The sequence below is a fragment of the Bidens hawaiensis genome, unplaced genomic scaffold (assembly GCF_021521415.1).
Source record: "Bidens hawaiensis isolate Kalapana, Puna unplaced genomic scaffold, B.hawaiensis_p1.1 tig00006296_1, whole genome shotgun sequence".
NCBI lineage: Eukaryota > Viridiplantae > Streptophyta > Magnoliopsida > Asterales > Asteraceae > Bidens > Bidens hawaiensis.
The window spans coordinates 26876-44079 of record NW_027504967.1 but is presented as its reverse complement, the minus strand read 5'-3'; the positions used below and the strand labels follow the sequence as shown (position 1 = coordinate 44079).

General features: G+C 31.8%; 3 protein-coding genes across 3 annotated transcripts; all 3 read left to right on the top strand.

Moving 5' to 3' along the window:
• Positions 1–5513: 5513 nt before the first annotated feature.
• LOC143609603 (cysteine-rich receptor-like protein kinase 5) lies at positions 5514–6429 on the top strand. Its single transcript, XM_077084313.1, has 2 exons — positions 5514–5558; positions 6043–6429. The coding sequence occupies exons 1-2, from the start codon at positions 5514–5516 to the stop codon at positions 6427–6429; spliced, it is 432 nt and encodes a 143-aa protein (XP_076940428.1).
• Positions 6430–6439: 10 nt separating this feature from the next.
• Positions 6440–9486, top strand: LOC143609609 (F-box protein PP2-B13-like). The gene is made up of 6 exons (XM_077084318.1): positions 6440–6901; positions 7132–7272; positions 7457–7569; positions 8023–8597; positions 8703–8815; positions 8916–9486. The coding sequence occupies exons 1-4, from the start codon at positions 6551–6553 to the stop codon at positions 8408–8410; spliced, it is 993 nt and encodes a 330-aa protein (XP_076940433.1). The 5' UTR covers positions 6440–6550; the 3' UTR covers positions 8411–8597; positions 8703–8815; positions 8916–9486.
• LOC143609602 (F-box protein At2g02240-like) lies at positions 8869–9330 on the top strand. The gene has a single exon (XM_077084312.1). The coding sequence runs from the start codon at positions 8869–8871 to the stop codon at positions 9328–9330; it is 462 nt and encodes a 153-aa protein (XP_076940427.1).
• Positions 9487–17204: the final 7718 nt, after the last annotated feature.

The following is a 17204-nucleotide window of genomic DNA, read 5'->3' as shown; positions in this document are numbered from 1 at the left end:
AAAAAATGGGTAAACATGAGGGGTTAAGGTAGCAGGTATTTCTTGAATTACAAAATTTGAGTAAAGTTGAGGTATCATAGTTGTAATTATATTTGTTGAAATCAAATGAAGGTGGGTTGATTGTGTTTAAAAAACCACTTTACCCTTTTATTCACATGTATCTTATGCTTTAAAAGCTGTAAATCCCTTAAAAAGTGTCTTAATTTGCCCTTTACTTATGTATTATATATGGTATAAATATAGATATGCAATAATTCACGACCTAATATGCAACGCCAGCTTTTCTATACATTAATATTTTTAAATTTTACCTCAATTCATTGAAACTTTTTTATCCTTCTCATTTTGATTATCTTTATATACTAAACAACAAAATTAGTAAATTTTGACATTTTTTTGTTATTTGGCACACTATGTTTTGTAAGGATCTAGTTATTCCACAAAGAGGGAAAAAATGAGAAGGATTTGTAGCAAAAATAAAAATAAAAAAAAATCTTAAAAAAGTAATAAATAAAATCATAACTCAATTAAAAAAACGAAAAAGTAAAAAAAATGTTTTCTCTGTCTTCCTTGTACCTAGAAAAAAAAACAATATTGAGGAATAAAGATCATTATGTTTTTTTATTTATTTTCATTATTGGTTATGTCTTTTTTTTTCTTAACATAGTGTCTTTTTTTCTTAATATCGTGTTATATTTTCTCAAAATTATGTCCTTTTTTTTATCATTATGTGACATTGTGTTTTTTTTTTCTCAACATTCTTTCTCACTCTCTTTATTTTTTTTAACAATAATTGTATGGGTAACATTTAGTTATTTTTTTTTTTTACTTTTTTCATTTATTATTATATTTTGATTTATGAATTTTTTTATTTCTTTTGAATTTTTTTATGAGTTTTTTTTACCACAAATCATTCTCACACTTTTTATTTTTTGAGAAAATTACTGTTTGCGTCACTGTGGTTTTAAGAAGGAGGCACAATGAGTCCCCAAAAGAAAATTCGAACTGGTTGAGTCCCTGTGGTTTAAAAAATGAACTATTTGAGTCCCTGCTATTACTTAACTATGTTAGCTTCAAGGGTAGATTTGACATTTCACTTATATATATATATATATATATATATATATATATATATATATATATACATTGTCAAGTTTTTGAACTTTCATAATTGGTCATTTTGAGACCCTTTCACATTTTAACAAAAATAAGTAAACCTGACCAATTTTTTTTAACAAAAATAAACAAACCAAACCACATTTTCAACAAAAATTAACAAATCGAACTACTTTTTAATAAAAATAAACAGACCAAACTAACTTTTTAAGCAAACTAAACGAACCGAATCATTTTTTTTAGCAACTAGTTCATTTCGTTTAACAAAAATAAACGAATCAAACTTCTTTAACAAAAATAAGCGACCCAAACTTGTTTTTTAACAAAAATAAACGAATCAAACTATATTTCTAACAAAAATAAACAAACCAAACACGTTCGTTTAGTTTAGTAAAAATTAGTAAAAAAATTGTTAGTTTATTTTCGCTAAAAAGGTACCTCGATCGTTTATTTTCTTAAAAAGTAGTATGGTTCGTTTATTTTTATTAAAATGTAGTTCGGTTCGTAATTCTGTTAAAAAATAGTTCGGTTCGTATTTCTGTTAAAAAAAGTCTGGTTCGTCTATTTTTGTTAAAAAAAATTAGTTTAGTTTGTTTTTTTTTTTAACTTTTTTTTTATTTTTGTTAAAAAAATGTTTGATTCATTTGTTTTTGGTTGATTATATTTTGGTTAGTTGATTATGGCTTGATTGGTTATAGTTTGGAGGTTAATTATGTAATTTGGAGGTAATTTTTAAAGAGAGACTAAAATTGAGTAATTACTTAACCAAAAAGACTCATATGGATCATAAAAAAGGGTAAACTATTGATTTCAGATCTGGCAGGGACTCAAATTATTCATTTTTGAAACAACAGGGGCTTAACCAGTTCAAATTTTCTTTTGGGGACTCATCGTGCCTCCGCCTTAAAACCACAGGGACACAAACAGTCATTTTTTTCCCTTTATAGTCTAGCCTTTTCGTATTTTATACATTTTTTTTCAGTTTGTTATTTTAAGATATCCTTGTGATTTTAGATAGGTATGGGTTTGAACATATGTAGCATGAAGGTCCAGTTTTCACTTCTAATAATTGTTGTGAAAATTGTGAGTAATTACTAATCGTTAGTTCACATAATCGGACCATAAATCGGTAGTCGGCCAGATCTGACCTTATTTAGTGATTTAGTTTATTTTATTTATTTTTTGAAAGGCAATCGGAACTCAGGTTTTCTTTTCATGATTTGTTATGTTTATGTTTAATTGTTTAGGGGAAGGTTCATGTACATTTTCATCTTAACATGAGAACGTAGGAAATAATACCAATTTATAAAAAAATGAAAACGTAAGAAACAATACCAACTACAATATCAATCTACATAAACAATGATTTATAATAACAAAGAAAAGAACCTAAAAATTACAACAACAAAATCAAAATTAAGAACAAAACAATAATAACAAATACCAACAAATACTTATAACAACAAAAGAAAACATCTAATAATAACAACAAAATATAAATAAGCAAATAGTTATAGCGTCTCATAATGGAAAATTAGCAAATTCGAACAAAAAATAACGACAAACACATATAAAAATAAAGCTAATAATAACAGCAAATTGGTTCTCATCGTTTTTATGTTAAGAATAAAATGTATTTGATCATGTTTCTAATTGTTTATGCGGCTTTTATATGTAATTCTTCGTACATATATAAAATCGCTAGGCAGTCAAGCAGTGGGATGCTGACTAGCTATTAACATGGGTTAATCGATTTGGAGATTTATAATTACTTATAAATTTCCAATTCGATTAACCCATGTTAATAGCTAGTCAGTATCCCAATGTCTGACTGCCTAACAACTTCTATAACTCTTAATCACCCGTGCTATCATGTACATACAAGCTGACACTCCCCTTATATCTTAACCCGTTATTTTGTAGTTGGAACGACTGAAGATTCCACTAAGTGAAATAAAAGCGGCAACAAATGGTTTTGATGAAGCACACTTTGTAGCTGGTGGCGGGTTCGGCTTAGTGTATAAAGGAGAACTTGATCTTTTAGGTATCCAAAATTCACCATCAATTGAAAATGAACGGAAAAAACAAAGAACTAAAACATCTGTAGCTATAAAATGCATCAAGAATAGGCAAGACGTGGCCAGCAAAGAAGGGTTTTTAACAGAAATTGAATTGCTTACAAGTTGTAAGCATCAAAACGTTATCTCTCTTCTTGGCTTGTATATGGAAGCTAATGACATAATTCTCGTGTACGAGTATGCTTCTAAAGGAAGCCTGAGTGATTATTTGGGAAGCACTCGTAAAAATATTAATCTTACTTGGGGAAAAAGATTAGAAATTTGCCTTGATATTGCACGTGGAATAAATTACCTTCACACCAGTATGGAGGGAAAACCTAGGATAATACATCGAGATATAAAAAGCGAGAACATCTTGTTGGATGAAAATCTAAAAGCAAAGATTGCTGACTTTGGGCTTTCAAAATTTCACTCCAGAAGTCAACAAGCAAGCACTATTCATACAAAACATATTGCAGGCACAAACTTTTATGTGGATCCAGAGTACGTGACTTCAGCAAAGTATAAAAAGGAGTCAGATATTTATTCCTTTGGAGTGGTTTTATTTGAGATGCTATCCGGAAGGTTGGCCTATAAACAAATTTGCATAGAGGAAAATGACAAAGGGCTTGCACCCATTGCAAGGCGGCGCTTCAAATGAGAAAACACTAAAGGAATTGATAGATCCTAAAATGATAGATGAAGTTGGTGAACACATTGTTACTTTAAATAGAGGACCCAATCAAGAGTCTTTTGACGCATTTTCAGGAATCGCATATCAATGTTTGGCGGAAACTCAAGCCAAGCATCCAAAAATGGAAACTATCATCAAGGAACTTGAGAATGCTTTGAACTTGCAAGTAAGAACTCTTTACAAATATTAATAATTTTTTTATATCCCTTTTAGTAATTACTATGTTCATCATTAATATTTTAAAGAAATATACGATTTATGAATGTGAATCATGATGACTTTTTCCGCTAAAGAAAAGTTTATATCTGTCTATTTCAAAATAGAGAAGGCACAAACTCTGAATTTCATACGAGAGAGTGGGGATTAAGAAAATGATATAGGGCAAGTTTGGGTACGTAAGATATATGCGTAATACCCATCTTTTTGTTTATTTATTGAAGCATCACAAGTTAAACTGTATGTAAAAGAACTAATAATGTGGTAAGTAATGTGAGAATATCATATGTAGATGCATTCAAATCTCACATGCTCAAGAAGTCTACTTTTTAGTGACACATACAATTTTGAATTAAGAATTGACACAAAGAGAGGATATAGGACAGTTTCCTTGTAATATCATTATCATAGTAAAAAAAAAGCATGTATATTTACTACAAAGACACTAACCTTCATTACTAATTAACAATGGTACAGGGGGGAACCGTGGTACTCTCAAGGTTTCGGCTCAATGATATATTGCTGGCTACTGAAAACTTCTCTGAAACATGTTGTATTGGGTTGCATGAGTCTGTTAAGGTGTATGAAGCAGAAATTGATGATTTTGAGAACAAAAGTTTGTTGGCATTTAAAGAGAAAAGTGATAGTGAATGGCCAAAGACATGGCCAAAGACGCGCATCACTGTAGCTATAAAGCACATTTCTAGTAGCAGGGATGTGAAACAAAGGTTCTTTAAAGAAATTGAAATGCGTGCCGGTTATAACCATCCCAATATAGTCTCTATTCTAGGCTTTTGTGATGAACGTGATGAGATTATCCTTGTTTACGAGCATGCTAATAACAAAAGCCTCGATGACTATTTGAAAAATGTTGATGGCTTGGATAATCTTACATGGACGCAACGTCTACACATGTGCCTTGGTATTGCACGTGGACTCAATCACCTTCACACCAAGATGAATAGCCAAGAAGGGATAATACATGGAGATATAACGAGTGCCAACATTATGTTAGAGAAGAACTTGGAGCCAAAGATTGCTTACTTTGGGATCTCGAGATTCCACTTACCAAATCAAGAGGCAAGCACCCTCATTAGCACGCAAGTCTATAGGGATCCCGAATTTGAAAAAACACGTGTAATGAAGAAAGAGTCGGACATTTACTCTTTTGGAGTTATACTATCTGAGATCTTTTGTGGAAGGTTAGCATATGATCCCGTTTACATAGATAATAATCAAAAAGGGCTTCCACATGTTGCACGCAACCACTTCAATGATGGAAAAATAAAGATATTGCTAGATCCTAAGCTAAAGGAAGTAACGAATGATGACATTTTTACTTCAAATAGAGGACCAAATCAAGATTCTTTGGTGCATTTTTAAAAATTGCATATCAATGTTTGGAAGAAGCTCAAACAAAGCGTCCAACAATGGAAATCGTCATCCTGGAACTTGAGACAGCATTAAACTTTCAAGTAAGTCTGTATTTTCGAAGTATATACTTGTTTTCTTCATATACTTGGCCAATCATATAAAGTATCATGCTTAACCATTATCAGTCAAACGGAAACATGGGATTTATTTTCAAGTTAAATTGGAATACATTAAGCGCAAACTAGCTAGAACCTTAGATTTATCATGTATATTGCGTTAAGTAAATTAATTAAAAGCTCGCTACACGTACCTTTGAATTTTAAGTTTGTGGATTTATTAAAAAAATGGCCTATTATAACAAAAAAGCTAATGACATGAGTTCAAACATTTAAACAATGCATAAATGTTATATACCCATCAATAGATTTAGCTTTATTTCGTGAATTTCTTCTGATATTGGACATATCAGATGTGGAAAACTGAGTCGATCAATGATCATGAGTTACGATTTAATTATCAGTATTTTCAATGCTTTTGTGTATTATTTTGAGTTACTATATCGATATAATGCTTTATGATTCACAGGAAAATCTCATGAAAAGCCTCCAAATTTCTCTAAAAGACATTGAATTGGCCACAGAAAAATTCAGTCAAAAGAATTACTGTGGAAGTGGGAGATACTGGAAGGCATATAAAGGAAAGCTACCACATGCTGTCATTGTTGCAAACCGGTGGGATAGCAAGTTTAATGATCGATTTCGGACAGAACTTGATATCCTTTTCAAGCGTAAGCATAAGAATATTATCAGTCTTGTAGGCTTCTGTAATGAGACCAATGAAAAGATCATTGTTTACGAGCACATGTCTAAAGGAAGTCTTAATATATATTTAAAAGATTCTAATCTTAGATGGATTAAACGACTCAAGATATGCATTGATGTTGCAAGTGCGTTGGAGTTCCTTCGGAGGTGATGTAACACTGAAGAAGGTGGTACATAGGGATATCAAAAGCCATGGAATATTACTAAATGATAACTGGGATGCTAAAATTTCTAATTTTGAGTTGTCCACATTTGATTCATCAAACCAGGAGATGGAACATATTACCGATGATGCTTACCTTGACCCACAGTACAAACAAGGTTTAACTGAAAAATCAGATATATATTCGCTTGGTGTGGTTTTAGTTGAAATCTTGAGCGGAAGATTGGCACGTGTAGAGGGGCATGAAGATAACAGTCAATTTTTAGGTTCTTTGGCTAAACAACACTACGATCAAGGAAAACTTGATCAAATGGTGTTTGAGGATATGAAGAAACAAATTGTGGAACAATCATTGACTACATTTGCGGATATTGCCTATCAATGCTTAGACGAAGATGAGCATATGCGGCCCCAGGCTAGTGAGGTGGTGATACAACTAAAGAAAGCATTGGAATTTCAAGTAAGCTTTCATGTTTATACAAATGTTGGCCTCCTTTCAATGCATGTATCATGAAAGTGCATAAACAAGTACTTATTAATAAAAAGAGAATATATAACCATTAATATCTAGGAAACATATTTAGGTGAGAATTTTTGTATTACTTTTAACTATAAAAATAGATCATGAGAAACTGAAAACGAATTTGTTATTATTTTTTATTTAACTGTTTAATTTGTACGAGTATGTAGGAGGACTCTGAAATATGGGAGCCCAAACTACCTAGAGCCTACAAAGAAATAATACGGTTGTCGGGAACCTCTGAAATCTACAATAAAAAGGACATTTACGTCAAGCTCTCTGAAGGAATCCACCTTCCAAAGGACAAAATGGTAATTAGCTTGTTTCTATCATAACTTCATGTATTTTTGCTATTTAATACATATATACTATTTAGGACTATTCATTTATCTCTTTTCATTCAACTTTTCCTTGTGATTAAATTGCTCATTTGAAAATAATCAACTTAAGAGAAATCAGACTTATTTGATTTGTTTTGTTTGTTTTGTGTATCAGTGGTTCATACTAAGTGATAATGGAGAATTAAATAAAATGGTATCAGCGACAGCAGCAAACTTTTCTTATAAAAACCGAGAATCACATAAGTGCAGATCTATTCATATATCAAGGTTCTCTCCTGTCTCTCCCTCAGTCACACACACACATTTTCACTTTGAAATTTTTGTAGCAAATACTAACTGTTTATCTTCAACTGCAATAATTTATGATCAATGTTGATTGGTTAATCATTGTTTATGGATGATCCGAAACGGTCTGCTAGCTAGTGGACACCCTTTAATTAACAAAGTTATTTGGTTTTCTAGGATTTCTTCATGCAACTAATAAAACTATGTAGGCGTGACTCGTGAGGATTGTAGGAGTAAACTTTTAAGGATGTGTGTTCACTGTGAAAAAAAAAAGTAATAAACCTAACCAAATATAATATTGTCTACTTTAAAATCAAAACAAGTAGTACATTGTTTGACCGAACAAGGTTAGTGAATTGGAGTGCGGACTACATAGCTTTATGAATAACTATATATGTTTGAATTTTCTAGACTGACCACTCGTAACATGTACAGGTTTTGGAAAGTGGCAAAGATGTTGGATATTTCAAATTTAAAGATCCAAGTTACAATAGACAACCGTTTTTTATCTCCGGATTTCATATATGGGATTTATTTGATCTTCAAATTTTCTGATCCAAGAATATTTTCTCATAAACAACGTTTGTACGTGAACCTAAAGTACAAGAACGGGACTGATACTTTGAATTCATATTTTGCAACATGGAGGGACGAAGAGTGGATGATGATTGAATTGCACCGTTTTTCGAATCACAAGGAAGGTGTTTCATTTACATTTCTACTAGAGAGCTTTTCAAGATACTATTGCACAAATGGTGCCATCTATGTTGAAGGCATTGAGTTTCGAGCCATTAAAAAAGCAAGTCAAAAAATACTCTTTTGATCTCATTCTGGATTATAATGCTTTTATTTTTTATACCGTACATTACTGCATGTAGAGAATATGATGTTACAATTTGTATACACAGGTGGCACATGAAGATAACAAGAATCTAAAGGAGGCCCAACAAGTTCAAAAATCAAAACCTAACTTGGAGGACTTGAAACATGAACTAGTTAACAATGAAAAGGTTCTTTTTGGCTTATATGCATATAATTAATAATGAATATTATTTTTTGAAGACTCAAAATATTCCTTGTGATCTTGGTACTAAATTCTGTCATTTGTCGAACAGTTGTTTCTAAGGGAATTGAACGGGAAGAAACATCTTATGCTGTCTGCCACGGAGATTTTGTACAACTCTAAAAAATGGGAGTTTTTTCGTTCTAAATCGTCAGCAGACTCAAGGTTTGCCTTTTAATTAAGCTCAATTGATTAAATTGTAAAGTCTGATTAAAAAGATGGTACTTTGTCTTCAAGAAGTATGTAACCAATATCGTAAATGCAGATTTCAAAATGTGATGGAGCTTCTACCGCAACAAGTATTTAGAATCAAGTACAAAATTGAAACTCAAATGTTGTCACCATTCATGGAATACACATGTTACCTTGTGTTCAAGCTTTCCGAAAAATGTCAAGGGCTGCATTGTCCAGTGAAAGTACGAGATCTACTATGTCGTAAAAATAAAGTAAACCAAATTGTTTATTTTAGATCTCCAACCCGTGTGAATCATCATGATCCCTTTTGGGTTCCGGAGCAGCGGAAAGATGGATGGATGGAGGTTAGGATCTGGAAGTTCAACTCAAAGTTTGATAATAATAATCTCGGAAAGGATGTTATTCCTATGAATTTGAAACTCATAACCTACGAGGGAACTATGTCAGGGCTTATTATATGTGGCTTAGAGTTTCGACCAACGTAGAGGAATATGTAACAAACTAATTAATATGTTGTTTTTGTATTGTATCAGTGTTTGAATTGTTATGAACTGAACACCAATGAATTGAATTAAGATGACTGAATCAAACGATTAACTCATGTTATTATGAATTGAACTAATGAAATGATTATAGCAAGATTTGTGAACGAATTGAAAGAAAACATATTAAACCCTAATTCAGGTTTTCTTTATCCGTAACAGCTACTAGCACGCTCTGACATTGAATATTGGCAATATTAGTCCTCTGAGTTAATTTGCTTATCTAACTAACCATATCTCACTTAAGGTTTGAACTATTAGAATAACTAGGTTTTAACCCTTGTAGTGAACGGGGTTGGGTATCAAATATTTTGAAATTAAAAATAACTTACGATAGATAAATACAAATTATATTTAACATTGTTTTATTAACAGAAATATATTTATATTACTTGACTAGACATGCAGAAACACCCGTCATATATAACTCCCATAGGTTAGAACCCATCTATCATACGAGATGGTAACAAAAAAATATATAACATTACAAATTTTGATTCATACCACTAATATTAAGAAATACAAAGTAATAAATGGGAAAAATGATATATATAACAGTAAATTCAATATAACATGGGTAAATAAATATACAATTCATGATTTTCTAAATAAATAAACAACATGGTAGTAAGTTTGGTGTTTGCCAATGGTGCCAATGGTTAGCCATGCGCACCCTTAGACCTCTTCTTAGTGGTTGCGTCCGTTAATTTGAAGTCACGCATGTTCGTATAATATTGGTCTTTTGGATAACTCGTTGGAAAGAACTAAACCTCATCATTGTTCATATAAGCAAAATTGGATCAAGGATTATTGTAAAAAGTCAAAACATCATGTCAAATATAATTAAAGATTGTTGATCATATTTTAATTAACACTGTATGAGTAACTTTTAAAGAGACTCTTCCTAACCAATCAACACTAATAACACGATAGAAAAATTACTACGGATAATTTCAATCTGGATGAACAGTAAAAAACTATAATTACTTCTTTTTGTTACCCCTTTTTAATACAAAACCATAAAAATGTGTGAGTGGTGATAAAGGGAGAAATGGAAATTTGTCCTACTACCGCAAAGGAAAATGTTAAAATTAAAATGCATTCAAGCAAATGTAAATGTTAATTAAAATGCATTCAAGCTTCGTAACTGACCGGCATACGTACACCATCATATTCTTATATTCATCTCCCATTTTATGAAGTCGGAGAATAAGTATTCATCACGAATTTTGGCTTGTTTTCTTATTCACATATATGGCACATTGGCAATTAAATTTAAGACCACCATTTGAAATACTTCTTTTGAAACAACAATTTGGTTAGAACAAACCAGTATGGATAAAGGATAAAAAAAACAAGTAAAATTAATTGCTTCAAATAGTTAAGGCAACATAATTTCAACTCATGATTAAGGTTACGTTTGAGATTGAGCTTGAAAAATGCTTATTGTCTTATTGACTTTTTTAAAAAGCCATTTTGAAAAACCAGTATTTGCGGTTTTTATAAAACTGTTTTTTAACCATTTTCAAAAAGATAAAAAAAAAATTGTGATTGCCACACATTTTAACTTATTGGCTTTTTGAAAACACTAAAAAGACAATAAAATTTTTCAAACTTAATTCAAAGTATGTTTTAAGTATATAAAAGTAGGGTCAAGTTATTCTACAAAGGGGAACAAAAATGAGAAGGATGAGAAGCCATAATTTATTGACATGTGTCAAGTAGGGATAAAAGAAAAATGGTATAAAAGTAATATTACACATTTTCTCTCTCCACATGCAAGTCACATGTTGATTCCCCCATCATTTTTAAACGTCTATAACTTTTTCATATGATATTTAAAAAAAAAATTCACCATAATAACAATCGTTTTTTTACCTTTAATATGAGTATAATTTTGTTATATAATAATAAAAAGTAATTTACGTCATTGTGTCTTTTTGTGTACCATTGTGTCTTTCTGTTTGTTATTGTGTTTTTTCGCCATTGTGTCTTTCATCTAATCATTGTGTTTTTTTTAAATACTAATAACACCGTTGTGTAATAGTATATATATATATAATGAAAAATACCAATAAATTATCTAATGCATAAAACACAATGATGAATGCATATTACACAATAACCTGAAATGTAAAACACAATAATGAATACATATAACAACACAATGACCTGAAACATAAGACACAATGGTAAACACATATAACACAATGGCTAAAAACGTAAGACACGATGGTAAATAATATAACACAATGACCTGAAACGTAAGACACAATGGCAAATACATATAACACAATGGCAAGAAACGTAAGACACAATGGTAAATACATAAAAAAATCAATTATAAATAAAAATCGAAAAAAGTTAAAAAACTAAAATGTCTCCGACATCATTCCGGTTAAAAAAAATACAAAAAAATAAAAAAAAATTGAAGAAAAGACACAATGACGAAAATGATCAAAAGACATAATTATAACTAAAAAAAGACACAATAGATTGCAAATTTTAACATAGTGCCAAACAAAATATAGTAAAAAAATGTTTTTACTATTTTCGTTTTTTTATTAAATTTTGAGTTATGATTTTTTTATTCAAATTTTTTAAAGGTTTTTTTTGTGTGGCTACAAATACTTCTCATCTTTTTCATTTTCCCCTCTATAAAATAACTTGACCCACATCTTCATTATCATCATCAATCACCTTCAACCTTCAATTTTTCATTTTCCTCCATTTTCATAAAACATTTGAGAGAAATGCGCCTCCTATCACCCGGGGCGGTGTTCCATATAGAACTAGTCCGTGATCCCCACTGAACTATACTGATCGGCCTAAAAATAAAAATAAAAATAAAAAGACATGTAAATTTATAAATAAAATGTTTACATAAAACAATATCCAATCAAATCAAATCAATATCTCCCTGGTCCACCCGCCACTTCCTACGGTCCGCCACTTGTTTTCCTTCTTCAGAAACCGACAAACAAAAGTCTTAATTACCAGTTAATCTTTGACTCTGCGCGGGCGTCAACACTCATTCGTTCCACTAACAAACCACAGGCATCTTATTACTTCCGATCAGTTACATACATCCCTAACGGTAATAATAATAATAATAATAATAATAATAATAATAATAATAATATCTTTCTCTTTATCTTCTATTACTTCCGATCAGTTACATACATCCGTTAATTAAACTTGTGACTTTCATTTTGATATGTGAACAGGTGTAAGTGTGTGTATTTTTAGGGCCTTTTGTTCGATTAATCAATGGCCGCTCCACCACCGAATAGGGCTGGATCAGCAAATTACGATTAAGTTGTTTTTGATTGGCGATATCAGTAAGTGTTTTGTTTAGTGTTAATTGTTGTTATATGGATCGCGTGTTATTCATGCAGGGCCGCCTGGGATGGGGAGACAGGGAGGTCGACTCAATCATTTCAGAGGCCCTAAAGTTTTTTAAAAAATTGCTAGTAAACCTATTAACTCGTTTATATTAAAAAAAAACTGCATTAAGCTCAAATCATCAACTTTATTGCCCAATTATCAATATCGTATCATTTACTTTTGATATGTAAGTTCTCGAATTTATATTTTACTTAAAGGCCCGAATTTATAATCGCATTCTGCCCAAAAATTTTTAGTGTTTCTTGGAGACGACCTTGTTGATGTTGTAGATTTGAATTTAATGAATTCAGAGGTGTATGATGATTGTCTACACAAAATTTTTGTTAATGTTTACAAGTGTTAGGGCTTTAGATTGTGGTTTCGGTATGAATCTAGTTTATTGTTTAATTTGTTGTGTGTTTGATTGTTGTTTACTGTGTTTAAGCAAATAATGGAATGTTTAGTCTGATGTATGTCTTCTTAATGTTAGAACTTAGAACCAGTGGCTGATTCTTTAGTGAAAGATAGTGTTTATGATACTCTCATTGTTTATATGCAATTCATAAGAAAATGATGTTAAAAGAGGGAGTCTTATATTTTTCATCGAAAATTAAAAAGGTTGAACTTGTACAACAAAAGTGGCCATTCTAGCTAGCATATTAGTATTTGGAAATGGAATGAAATCATGCATATCATTCTAATAAATGGTTGATGACAAGCTCACGTTTCACAAATATTTGCAGTACAAAGTATATGCCAATTGTTTTGATGTGTAATTGTGTTTACATAAATATATATGTTGTTCACTATGATATTTCATTTTAGAAACCGGAGCGCGACTTCTTTAGTTTTGAAATATTATTAAAGATTCCACATTGGCATGAACATTGCAAACATTTTCCAACATTTATGTAGTTATGGTGCGTGGATTAGGAGTTGATACTTGTCTAATACTAGTTTTGACAAACGACAAGATGGTAATATGATAAAGTCTTTATCATTTAAAATTTATAACGTATATAGATTAACATTATTGCATCACCGTGTATGGCTCTTTTTCTAATAATATTAACGTTATGTCAAATCTTTTACGTTAAGTTCACGTTACAGCATCATGTAAGGCAATCACCATAAAAACGGTTAGACATTGACGTATCGCTTTCAATTTTTGAAATCTTAATTAGTAATTTTTTACCGATTTGCATTTCTATTCTATTTCTTTATTTCACGAGCATATTTTGATTTCCTTGCAGGTGTGGGAAAGAGCTGTTTTCTTCTGCGTTTTGCTGATGGTTCTTTCACTACTAGTTAGGTGGGTTGGGGAATGGGTGCAGCCGTGGGGTGTAAACGAGTTGAGCCTGAGCTCGTTTAACTTATGAGAGCTCTAGCTCAAGATGGGCTCAGTTTGAGCTCTAGTTCTAAAGCTCGAGCTTGACTCGTGAGTGGTTTTTCAAGCTCGAGCATGGCTTGGACTTGGCTTGTTTCTACTTGTTAGTTAATTTATATTATTTATAGGTTTTTATTTATTTATAATATTTATATATAACATAATATCTATAATTTGTTTGTTTTTATCATGATTCTATATATAAGAATAATTATTAGATAAATATATAGTTAATATGTTAAATAAAAGTATATAAACAATAGACTCGTTTAGGGTCGACAGCCGGCTCTAGCTTGGGCTTGCTTGTTAAACAAGCTTATTATTTTGATAATAATCCAGCTTTTTCAGTAAATTTGATTCAGGAGGTTTATGCTTAAAAACACACCTTGGATGACTTACCAACCTTTCCCTTTTAAACTATTTTTGCTTGACCCGTCAGATGGAAAACATATCTTGAAACGACTGAAAATAAGTAAACTGGCTGTAAAGAAGTTTCTACACTTCTACCCCGCAGATATTGTTTTATCTTGTGCTTATAGTATCTTTAATTTTTAATGTCATGTGTTTAGTATTTAAGTAGTATGCAATTTACACATTTTTTGTTGGGAATTTTAGCTTACTACAAAGGAGTCATGGGTATATTGTTGGTGTATGATGTTACAGACGAGTCATCTTTCAGTAGTAAGCTTTTCCTCCTTCTGCTCCTATTTGCTTTATAACTAATTCTTCAATTTGTTATTAATCATCACTGATGGATAAAGGCAGGCCTGTAAACAAACGAACGAACTTGAACACCTATTTTTGCTCATTTACATTAATGTACGGACATGGCACAGGTTCTGCTCGTTCATTTACATTTGTAAACATTCGTTTATTTATAGTTGTTTGTTTATGTTGGTTTAAATATTTATTCGAATTTTTTTGTTACTAATACTAATTTAAATCAATTGGAAGTTCATATTATAGGAACCTTTATCAGATATCCTTGTTTACTTTTAAAAGTTTGGATGTAATTACCCCACTATTTTAGACTTTAATTAATTTGGGAATACGTTTACTTTTGCTAGGTATTCGTTCATTTATGTTCATATGTGTTCGTGTATGTTTGTGAACCGTTTGTTTAGAATATTAACGAACACGTTCGTTTTCTTAAAGAACAGAGTCACAAACATGAATAAGAAAATCTATTCATTTAACTGTTTCTTGTTCGTTCGTTTATCATTACGGCTGCTGTTTCCTCATTAAATAAAGCTATTAATGATTTCTTCTTAATATAAACACAATAAATTTGTTATTACTATAACGATTTAATATTTTGGATAAAGTGATTTAGTTTGACGATCTCATTATTCCCCGTCTCTTTAATCAGACATAAGAAACTGGATTCATAACGTCGTACAGCATGCTTCTTACGATGTTAACAAGATTTTGGTGGGAAACAAGGCTGATATGGATGAAAGCAAACGGGTATATTTATTATAGTAATAATAATAATAATAATTATTATTATTATTAGTTTTTAAACTGTGAAATTGGAATTTATGACACTTAAATAATATCTTTTATTTATAGGTTGTACCTACTGCCAAGGGGCAAGCACTTGCTAATGAATATGGCATTAAGTTCTTTGAAACTGTAAGTTATTTAAGGTGACCAATACCACATCTGTTGCACGTTCCATAAATGGTGTTTTGGTTTGAGGCCCAACTAAATTGACTTCTGTTTCCTCCTTGATTACGATTATTGTTGTAGTTACCATGTCCTCCACGACGGTTGTTTTGCCCCCGCCCATGAGTATTACTTGGCCGATTTTAATAAAAGGCCTGTGGGGAGTTCTGTGAAGCGGGCTGAAGTTGGAGTCCGAGTTGAGAAACCAATTGTTGAAGAGCCTGCATTGTTTCAGGTGGAGGAACTATTGAACCAGAGGTAGCAGTGGAGCTATTGCTGGTTGTAACATCTGTGAATGCTTGAACGGGTGAAATATCTGGAATATTCTTCTTGACCATGAAGTCAAGATCAGATAGCAATCGCAATCCCTGAAGTTCAAGAAAGGTTGTGGGAAATTGCCTTGCAAGGATATTGGTTTTTAAACTGTTGTATTCGTCCCGAAAACCTGGGATAACAAGCATGACCAAATCTTTTTCTTTCATTGGTTCACCAATATTGTCTAGGGCATCTGCATACTCATGTGCCCTAGCAAGATAGGCTGACATAGTCTCATCACCCTTCATGGCAATCTTAAGGAGTTGTGTTTTAAGGGTAAACTCCCTTGAGGAAGTGTGGGGTGCATAAGCATTCTCAAGAGAATGCCATAAATCTCGAGAGGTAGTACCTTGAACGTGTTGAAACGAAGCTTCTGAGATGGTTGATATCAACAGTATCGGACATGATCATCATTAGCCACCCATGTTGTATAGTTAGGGTTTGGCTGCGGCTCTGCAGAAGTGCCCTCCTTGGCTTTTTGAGTTGTTTGCTGGATAGTTTTGATGGACAAGGAATGGTTCCGTCTATATAGCCAAATAAATTATTTGTAACAAGAAAAGGCTGAATCATAGCCTTCCAATATCCATAGTTTGTAGGAGACAAGGTAAAACTGAATTTGTGGGGAATTGTGTGAAGTTTTCTCGGTGGTAGTAAAGGCAGCAAAGAAGAGCCATTGGATCGATTTATGGCTGGTGGTTTGATTTCTGGCAAAGAGGAGGGGTGGTGCGGCAGAATTAGGGTTAGAACCTAGGAGGCTTTGATACCAAGGGGGTGTTTGGCTAAGCTTTTTCTTTTTGCTTTTTTGCTTTTATAGGGGTAAAATGTCCAAAATGCCCCTCCAAAAGCACCAAATTAAAGCTTTTTTGCTTTTTGAAGAGGCATTTTAGACATTTTACCCCTCCAAAAGCAAAAAAGCAAAAACAAAAAGCTTAGCCAAACAACTTACAAGATAAACTTGGTAAACGTATTTGTATATTGTATGTCAATAACTGATTACAATAGGAGTATAAATACTGAATACATTTACACTCTAGCCCCTCTAATATAATACATGCATATA